The 10411-nt window shown below is 44.8% G+C and overlaps 2 protein-coding genes across 3 annotated transcripts in view; one reads left to right on the top strand and one right to left on the bottom strand.

Annotated features, from left to right (window-relative positions):
• FAM180B (family with sequence similarity 180 member B) overlaps positions 1-10411 on the bottom strand; it is a 404198-nt gene that overhangs the window by 163071 nt on the left and 230716 nt on the right. The gene's annotated exons all lie outside the window — the stretch shown is intronic.
• PSMC3 (proteasome 26S subunit, ATPase 3) overlaps positions 25-10411 on the top strand; it is a 43969-nt gene continuing 33582 nt past the window's right edge. Inside the window, exons 1-2 of one of the 2 annotated variants that reach the window (XM_075065338.1) lie at positions 25-131; positions 333-413. In XM_075065338.1, the coding sequence (XP_074921439.1) occupies positions 105-131; positions 333-413 (108 nt within the window). In that variant the 5' untranslated portion in view covers positions 25-104. The remainder of the gene's footprint in view (positions 132-332; positions 414-10411) is intronic. The other variant, XR_012655779.1, reaches the window with a different exon arrangement.

Genomic DNA, 10411 nt, shown 5'->3' with positions numbered 1-10411 from the left:
GGGAGAGTGAAGTGGCTGAGCGTGGGGGCGGGGCGGGGCGGGGCGGAATCTGCTGTCCCCGACCAGTGCCTTGTTTACCTCCAGAACCGCTCGTCCAGGACAAGATGGCGTCGGTCTGGGATGAGGCTGAGGTGAGGGGCCGGGCACCGGGCGGGAGGCCGGGGAGCGGGCGGGACTCTGAACTCGGGGGCACTAGCCCTGGGACCCTGGTCCCCCGCCGTCCCCAGCCAGTCGAGTCAGGGTAGCGCCATGTCCCGTCCCCGTGAGTTCGGCTGGCGAGGCCTGGGCGCGAGGGGGGCTGGCGGCCGGTGACGGTGACTCTGTCCCCGCAGGACGGCGTTGGCGAGGAGGTGCTGAAAATGTCCACAGAGGAGATTGTGCAGCGAACCCGCCTGCTCGACAGCGAGATCAAGGTGAGGTGGGAGCGGGGGTTGTGGGGCGGTCGCTGTCCCCCGCCCGGCTGTGAAGGCAGAGCAGCGAGAGCGGGGGCTGCTGGCCAGGCACCGAGTTCTAGCAGCAGCAGAGAAGTCCAGCCGGGGGCAGAGCAGCTCCTGTCCATGTCCCCGTGTAGACTGGGACGCGCCGCCTAGGGCCGGTGGAAGATCCCGGGGCTCCTGGGCCCAGCCCCCTGTGGTCACTGCTCCCGGAGGGCTCTGCTAGCCTGGAGTCGGGTCCCCGCCGGGGTAGCTCTTAAGGGCTGTGAGCAGCCCATGCCCTGCATTGGCATGTCCGGCTGCGGATTTTGGCTTCCGACCTAGCCCCCTTAATTTTCTCTCTGGTCCATTTCAGCCGCCTCTCCCTGCACACACCAGGAAGAGGCTGGTGCCACCCCCGGAGGTAGCGTCCCATGCCTGTTCCCCGAGCATCCCCCACTGCTCCAGAGAGGAGCCCTACACTTATGCCTTCCCCCATAGGTACACCCACTACTCCCCAGAGTGTCCCCACAGGAGGCCATGGAGTGTGCCCTCGTTGCCTCATACACCACTTCCTATGCCCTACTGCTGCCTGCACTGCTCCTTTTATTTCTGTTAAATGCTGCTGATGTAGTGTACTGTGCTGCCTTCTGCTGTGCACAAGAGTCAAAAGGACTCTGCAGTGTAAAGACAAGGATAAAGGAAGATATTTTGGGAGACCTAGAGCCAAGACTGAATTTATGTTGTTTTTATAATGAAATGATGAGGAGGGAATTATATTTGTTAGAAGCGAATCATTGCTCTCTGCACCTGGTACTTTACAAAGTCACTGGAAATTATAAGATATAAATGGATAGTTAGCAAGTGAGGAACTGTGGCAGGGAAATTAGCAGGTGGGTTGCCAAAGACATTAATGTTGTTTAGAATTTTAAAATATTATCTTTCAGTATTTTGCTGACACTTGGGAGGAAGGCTTGGGCTTGTAGACCATTTTAGAAGAAGTACATTTTCAAAAGGACTTTGAGCAGATTCTAGGTGCAGAGATGAGTGTACTACACAGGATATAGTTAGTTGAGAACAGCAAAGTAAGGAGTAAAAAGTCTTGAGTGCTGAGGGAGATAAGAAGTGGAGACATTGTTTAGGAGTTTGTAGTAGTTCAAGAGCTTTGAAAAGGCCATAGTTCTTCTATTTCCAAAGTCCTCAAACTGTGGAGTGGGAATGTTCAGGGGGCCTGGGCCAGCCCCCACAGGGGGAAGGGAGGGAGCACCACCCAGTTCTTGGTCTCAGCTGTTGGCACCATGCCCACCGGTTTGGGGCCCCAGCTGCTGGCCTCAGCTCCACTCCTAGCCTCTGCCCCATTGTCAGTTTGGGGACCACTGTTCTAGTTCAGTATTGTCATTTGCAGTAGCATCTTGAATTAGAACATAAGAGTGGCCATACTGGGTCAAACTCACAGTCTATCTAGACCAGTATCCTATCTCTGACAGTGGCCAGTACTAGAGATTTCTAAGGAGGTGAACAGAACAGGGTCATTTCAGGTGGTCCAGACCCCGAAGTTCAGTCCAAGCTTTTGGCAGTATGAGGTTTAGGGACACCCGGAGCATGGGGTTACATCTCTGGCATTTTGGCTAATAGCCATTGTGAATTTATCTAATTCTTTTTTCACAACATCCCATGGCAATGAGTTCCACAGGCTGACTCTGCATTTTGTTGTTTTAAACCTGCTGCATATTAATTTTATTGGGTGACCTTTAGTTCTTGTGCTATATGAAGGGGTAAATAAATAACATTTCCCTATTCACTTTCTCCACAGCATTGATAAATTTATAAACCTTTATCATATTGCCCCCTCCCCTTAGTAGTCTCTTCTCTAAGGTGAACAGTCCCAGTCATTTTAATCTTTCCTTATATGGAAGCTGTCCATCCCCCTAATTTTTGTTACCCTTCTCTGCAACATATTCTAAATTTATTTTATGGGATGACCAATTCTGCACTCAGTATTCACGATGTGGGAATACCATGGATTTTTATAGTGGAATTATAATAATTACTGTTTAATTATCTATTCTTTTCGTAATGGTTCCTATCACTGTTAGCTTTTTTGACTGTCCCTGCAAATTGTGTAGATGTTTTCAGGAAACTATCCATAATGACTCAGAGATCTCTTTCTTGGGTGGTAACAACTAATTTAGACCCCACCACTTTGTATGTATAGTTGGGATTATTTATTTCATATCAACATTTAATTTTATCTGTCATTTTTGTCATACAGTTTAGTGAGATCCCTTTGTAACTCTTCACAGTTGGCTTTGGACTTAACTATCCTGAATAATTTTGTATTGTCTGCCAATTTTACCACCTCACTGTTCACCTCCTTTTCCAGGTCATTTATGAATATGTTGAACAGCACAGGTCCCAGTATGGATCCTGGGGGGACCACACTATTTACCTTTCTCCATTGTGAAAACTGACCATTTATTCCTATCCTTTGTTTCCTGTGCTTCAGAAGAAGTCATAAAAGCCTGCTTAGTGCTCCTAGATGTGCCCTACTGTACGATGATTTTGACTGCATTTCCTCTTATCCATTTGAACTTTGCCACTTTTAATTTTGGTGTCCCTTGTTCTTATATAGTGGAACTGAGTAAAGAGAAGCCTAAACAGTCCTCTGTGTATCAGACTATTGCCACCAATGTTAAGGTGGCAGAAACCTCTCCATCGAGCCCTTACTTTCTCTTACACTAAATGCTCAGCATGCTATTTTCCAGGATGGAAATTTAAACTGCCTTGATTTATATCAATCCAAGTGGAAAGCCTCAGTTAAAATAATCAATTTTAATCAACTTTTCCATTTGTACTTAAGTTAATTTCTAAATAAAGTTGCAGTCTCATTGGTTGGTATAACCATTAAAATGTTGATTTACAACTAAGCAGAGCCTTTACGCTAGATTTACTGAATCTTTTTGCTAACTAGAAAGGTACACTGTAGCTATATACGTTTATTATTTTCAGATTCTTATCAGTTGTACACTTTTAATAGCTTAGAAAATAGTGAATGATTCTTATTTACTAGAGATTAACTTTTTGCTTATGATTTGTCATGTTGCATCAGGATGGTAACTGGAATTTAATTAAACATGCAAAACAGCATATAACTTTTTTTTTAAATTAAAGTAAGCAATCTTAAATGTTTTGGATGCACAAATTGCTCTTATCAAAATGTTTCATATTTACAACTAGGAACAAGAGGGATTAAATGTAATCAGTGAATTAAACTGATTATTTCAGGTCAGCCTGGGAAAATTGTCAAATATGCCTAAGAGAATGTGATTGGAGCTTAAGTTCCTACTCTGCTATGTCTCTTGAATATGAGACAACAGTCTCCCAAGTTACTAGTAGATCTCATCCCTTCCCTCCTTGTTTTTATTCAGAGGCTGGAAAAGCAAGACAAGTTTTTTTCTGATTTTTCAATTCTTATCAATTACTCAATTTTAAATTGATTAGTTCAAATGGAGAAAATATTCTTTCATGCCTTCAGAAGAGGTTACTGCTGTCAAAAGCTGGTTTAGCACTTCAAAAACACTTGTTTCATGTGCTTAGCTAATGCTTAGCTTAGACTTCCACCAGTTCAGTGGTGTGACCTTCTTTAAAATATTAGCAACCATGCATGCTTGAATGGTTCACCTCCAACCCTGCAATTTATTATGGTTGGCCTGATTGATGGGTGCTTATTAGATGCACATGTCATAGCAGCATCTTCTTCAGCAGTTAGGCCTCTAACCTGGTACTTTGGTTTGAGAATATTAATGAGAAAATGAGATGGAGTAAATGCTTGATCAAGCCACTTCGGTATTGCCTGTAGTTTAACTTTGCTGCAGGGCAGGGGTAGGCAACCTATGGCACGCGTGCTGATTTTCAGTAGCACTCACACTGCCCTGGTCCTGGCCACTGGTCCAGGGGGCTCTGCATTTTAATTTAATTTTAAATGGAGCTTCTTAAACATTTAAAAACCCTATTTACTTTGCATACAACAATAGTTATAGACTTATAGAAAGAGACCGTCTAAAAACGTTAAAATGTATTATTGGCATATGAAACCTTAAATTAGAGTGAATAAATGAAGACTCGGCACACCACTTCTGAAAGGTTGCCAACCGCTGTTGCAGTGTATTTCTGTCTTTAGTGCAAAGTTTCAACAGCATCATCAGTACAGCAGCAATCTTTCTGAATTTTGCCCATGACTATGGAAATAGGTTTAGTATATTCAGCATATCTTCTACATTTCTCCTTAGTCTAATGTTGACTACTTTGGCTGTGGTAGTTCCGTCTCTGTCATGATTTCCTTTACAAATTGTCATCAGAATAGGCCAGTTCTTAATAAATAGCTTGAAACAATTAACCACTGAATACCATTGTACATCTTGGGGGAGAATTGGTTTGTATCCTCCTGCTGTCTTTAGTGATGCTGAAGCAAAGTGATTATTACAGAAGTATTTTGCTATTTCAACATTATTTTCCTTTATTCCTGGAGTTGTACTCAAGTCTTTGGCTAAAAGACTAATCAAATGAATACCTCACCCATATGTTGTAAGTTTCAGGTTCTCTGCATTATTTTTGTCTGTTTTTTCTCATCTTTGCTACATTTGCAGCATTGTATGTGACAAAGCTATGCACTTGACACTTGAATTTTTGTTCACAGTTTGTTACAGCTTTTACTGCTATTTCTTTTATGCATTCTATTGTATTGGGGGGGGGGGGGGGGCGTTTCTTATGTATCAGTTGTTCCTGTAAAATAGTAAGCCCTATCTTCTGTTATCACACAAGCACGTTACTGGATCATTGTGCACATTGTTCCACCCATCAAGACTCAGATTAACAAATTTTCCATCAATATCATTTTGTACACTGTTCAATTTCCTTCTCATACACTGTATCCAGCTACTGTCTAGCAATGTCTGCTCTGCCAAGTGGAGTGCAGCTTGGTCGTAATGATTGAACCATGTCAGTGAAATGTTTGTTCTGAACCAGACGAAAGGGGGAACTTGTTGCATAAGTCAACTGAGCAATTTATAGAGTCCTGCTGGAATTTGCTTGTTCTGATTACAAAGTTATCCATGGTTTTACTGGATGATTATATTGGTAATTTACTGTCTGAGATATGTTTGGTTGCATATGAAATACTAGACATTGCAGATGTTGGCTGTTCATAACACCATACATCTAAGCTGACTCCTGAAACAAAATGGTGTGTGTGTGTTTAAAAAAAAAAAAAAAAAGTCACTGTTAATCATTGAGTATTACTCAGCGTACTGCTTTAAAAAAAATGAGATTGTAAATGAAAGATTCCTGCTGCTGCATGTTTGTACCACTGTTAAAATGATATTTTTATTATAGACCCAGTTTTATAGGGAAAATAATTATTAAATTATAAGGATAATTTAAGTCCATTTAAACCCTTGTCTTCTAGCAACATACCAAACAACTCGGGGGGAAAAAACCCACATTTTTAAATGTTAAAACTCATAAATGCCTAATAAAACATGACTTTTAAATAGGAAATCTCCAGCTAGGATATTTTATTATATTGAACAATAAAAAATCATGTCAGAAGTCTAACAACAACAGTTAAATGTAATTGATAAATACTCCCACAACAAACTAACATACCAATTATATTTTGAAAAACATTTTGAAAATCATAAGCAATACACCCAAAACACACATTTATTATTATAATCTGTTATTTATTAGCATAGTAAGACACAGTAGGCAGGCCATAAGAATGATGCAAAAATAAGCTTACTAGTAGGTTGATACAAATTGTGCAGACGTGTTACACTACTGTATTTTTTTTATTTAACCATGAAGTTGGAGGCACTTGAAAAATTAAAGGATTTCTGTTTGTGTCTGTCTAGTAGATATTGAAGGAGACAGTTACTTGAAGTTTCCAGAAGCAAGGGCTGCTATTTACTGGGTAGATCAGTCAGTACTCTCCAGCTCATGGAAAGACAGGTTTCAGTGGTGGCTGGTGTCATAAATTTTCCTAATTTGAGAACTGAGGCAATCAGGGCTCAGGTAGGAAGAATCTATAAAATAGGAGTCTGAGACCATCCAGGTGGGCTAAGTGATGATCCTGATAAGATACATGATGGTGTTTCCTGGAGTGAGAGGCGAGATTCCAGTGACTGTGATGACTTTGCCAGTCTCTTGTACTCAGTAATACAGTCCCTGGGTCTCCCACGGGATCTTAATATAGTACATGACCTACTGTGCCATATTTGTAAAGCTTGATCTCAAAAGTTAGATGCTTTTCCTCTGATCCTTTATATATATATATATTGTGGCAAATTGCTGGTACTGTTCTGCTGGGTCTCGCGCTTTCTCTTCTCTGGGGTAGGTTCAGGGCGCTATTGCTTGCCTCTGAACCAGTCTTGCTAATCATTCCCTTAGTTGTCCTTGGAGGAGGCGGAGTGCAGAAGGAGGTGGACCCTGAGGCCCGCCCTCTACTCCAGGTTCCCACCCGGATGTGCGCCCTTCTGGTGAGTGTGTGGATTTGTTGAACCACGCTTACTAGCGGTTTCTTCCCCTGTTTACTTCCCTTCTCATACCTGTCAGCTTGCTGAAGGCTCTTCTCGCCTCTCTTCTATACTTAATGCCTGGTTTGCCCCTACCTAGGTTTCTGTTGGCTGTCCCAACCACCGCCGATGACTCCTCCAAACTCTTTCTCTTCTCTCTGGACAACTCTCTCTTCTTGCAATCTTCACTCTGCTCCAATCCAAACCTTTCCCTTCAAACTACACAGCCCTGTCTGACTGAAGCAGGGTTAATATTCCCATGATGGAGTAGTGCTGCTGCTTGCTCTAATTGTGCCACAGCTGTTTTTCTAGTGAATCTAAGCAAACACAATACATTCCTGCCTGCCAGAATAAGGCCCCCTGCTAACACTCTTATGCTGCCTTCTGGCCAGCTGTATCACTATCCCTGCCCCCCTGCCTCAACACCAAGGATTGGCTACTGCGGACGAGAGGCCAGTGTTGGCGTGAGAGGCATCGCATTGCCTGTTGGCTTCCAGCCGCTATTGCTGACCCGAAAATGGCAAGGTTGCCAAGGAGAGGACCACGCGTCACTCTGCATTCTTTCCTTGTTCCCTATGCATCCACCTGGAGCGCGGGCGGTGATCATCACAAGGGTAAACCACCGCCCCAGAGGATAGTAGCGGAGATCTCACATAGCCCATTTTATCGCCATGACATTCCTTTTCAACAATATAGTATTTTTGTTCCCTGGGGAGGCAGCTTCCGCTGAGGTATCGTGAATGGGTGCTCCTCCTGCCCCTACCATCTGGGAAAGGACGCACGATTCCACCTCCGGGCGGTCCGTCTGCAGATATTCCTCTTGAAGTCTTGGGGCCATGAGTATCCGGATTGGCAGCATAGGGCTGTCCGCAAATCTGCAAATGCTAGCTTCCGCCGCAATCTGTCCACTTCACATCTCGGGTCCCCGAGCTTTTATCAGATCCGTCAATGGCCCCGCTCTTGTGGCAAAATGAGGGAATGAGCTCCTGATAGTATCCCAACTATACCCAAAAATGCTCTGAACTGCTTCTTGCGGAATTGGTCAGAGGCCAATCTTGTATTGCCTCCACCCTTGTTCCATTGGGGCTTCACCACCCCTCTCCCACGACATTTGCCCGAGTGGTATTTGGCCTCAGCAGATCCTACTCACTGCATTTCAGAGTCATTAACGCGGTGAGACCAAGCCTTCGCCAGAGCTCTCAGCACTGCTTCCACTTTGTCCAAGGTGTGTCTCCCAATCAGGCTATGTTATAACTATGTCGTCTAGATAGCGGCGGCATAGTTGCCACTGGGGTGCGTTAATCTTTTATCCATCATCTTGGAATGGCAGGCGGCCCCATTGGATGTCCTAAAGGAGGACTAGTGTACTGCAACAGGCCATCGAGTGTAGAAAAAGCAGTCTTTTTCCCTCATCCTTGGCCAGGGATTTGCCCAATATCCTTGTCAGATACTAGGGTGGTTAGTATTGCCTGTGCCTAACTGGATCCAACCCAGCTCGTCATGCGTGGTATTGGCGTAGCATCGAAAGTGGGATTACTTCATTTTTAATTCCGGAAGTCTTGACAAAACCTCAGGTGCCATCAGGCTTGCCGGGACTAGTACGATCGGACGGACCACTGGCTTGGGATTCTTCAATGACCTCGAGTTCCAGCATCCATTCGCACTTCCATCCCTAATTTCTTCCTCTTTTAGCTTCCGGTATTCGAATGTCTTAATCGTCACCCTTCCTCCGGGGCTCGATGACAATTATGATGTGGACTATTGCCGTTCACCTGGTTGCGCCGTACAAAATACGTCCTGGTTCGGTGGAGGCATTTCAATGACTTCCATCCGGTTGTTCTGGGGTTAAGTCAGAATATCTTACCCGCTCCTGCGCCGTCGCCTGAGGTAGAGCTCCTCGAGTGACCAGACACGTCTCTTGTAATGCCAGGGCTTCAGTAAGTTGATGGTATATTTGCTTCTGGCTTCCGGCGTCTGTTGTCTAACCTTATAATCACTTCTCAATTGGCTTCCACTTATCTCATATGGTCCGTGCCAACTGCTAGGAGTTTGCTTGTCTTTGTCGACACTAACACCATCACCCGTCCCCCGGCGAAATTTCGCATTTTCGGCCCGGACAGTTGTGGCTATGTCCGCTGTGCCTCTTGTGCTTTTTCTAAATGCTCCCGTACTATTGGTACTCGAAATTATCCGCTCTCGCAGTCATGTGTCACGTGTCTCAAAATAATTCTTTCCTAGTTGGGTGTTCCTCCCAATCCTACTTGGCATATCAATATCCCCATGTGCTCCATATAAAGATTCAAAGGGAAGAAAACCCGTGGACGCCTGGGGAACTTCCCGTATAGCGAACATTAGATACGGCAAAGAGTGTTCCAGTCCTTCCATCCTGTGCACCACCTTCCGATCATACGTTTAAGGGTTCATTGAATCTTTCGCTAGTCCTCTGTTTTGTATGGTCTAGACGCGAGGTCCCGAATGCTTGTATACGGAGCAGGCACATAAGGTCATTTCATTAAGTTTTGACGGTAAACGGCGTTCCCTGGTCTTCCAGATCTCCTTAGATGCCCACTCTGGCGAAAACCTGCTAATAGTTCTTAGCATTGCCTTTAGTCGGGAGGGGTTTCTTAAAGGATGGCCTCTGGAATCGTTTTGGCATATCAAGAGATAGTAGTCGGTCATGGTGCCCCGTCCGACTTTTCTAGCGGGCCCACTATGTCCATAGCTATTCCTCCGAACGGACATCAATAAATAGGTAAAGTACTAGTGGGGCCCGCAAGTGAGGTCGGGGGCTATGGCAGGCTGGCATTCAGGGCAGGAGGCACAATAACGCTGACTTCGGCTCGTTATTCCTGGCCAATAAAACCTTCTTATTATTCTATCCAGCGTCTATCTAACCCCTAAGATGTTCCCCCAAATAAATGACTGTGAGCTAAACTCTAGTATTGGCCCTTATGTGTTCCGTGGGACTAGGAGTTGCTTCTACTTCTTCCCCTCGTATTTGCTCTATTCTGTACAAACAGATCACGTCTGAGGCACCGTAATAGTGGCCTGGGCCTTTGCTTTGCCTTCTACAGGCACTCCAATTGACTTCCAACCTCCTCCCTCACGTTTGCATATAATGATCTTTGCCTTCCTGCCCAAAGCGTCTCACGTCAGGTCGAACGACCTAATTCCAGCTCCTATTTCAACTCTTCCCCCTGGGGTGCTCCCACTTGGCCAGGAACCTCCTCTGATCCTCCGTACCCGAACCTTCTCCTTGTCTCCTGGCGGCGCTTCGCCGACCCACAAGGGAAGTCTTTTGATGAGCTCCAGAATTCCTGGTCCCTAACTTTTTTAGCCCCGCCCTTCTTCCGCCCTTAGCCCTGCGGCGGTTTCCAGGATGAGAACAATTCTGGAACAAATTCACGCAAACATTCATCGCTCTCT

This window comes from Chelonoidis abingdonii, chromosome 4, assembly GCF_003597395.2.
Source record: "Chelonoidis abingdonii isolate Lonesome George chromosome 4, CheloAbing_2.0, whole genome shotgun sequence".
NCBI lineage: Eukaryota > Metazoa > Chordata > Testudines > Testudinidae > Chelonoidis > Chelonoidis abingdonii.
Note: the sequence above shows the minus strand (reverse complement) of the source record. Positions and strands in the feature narration are given on the sequence as shown.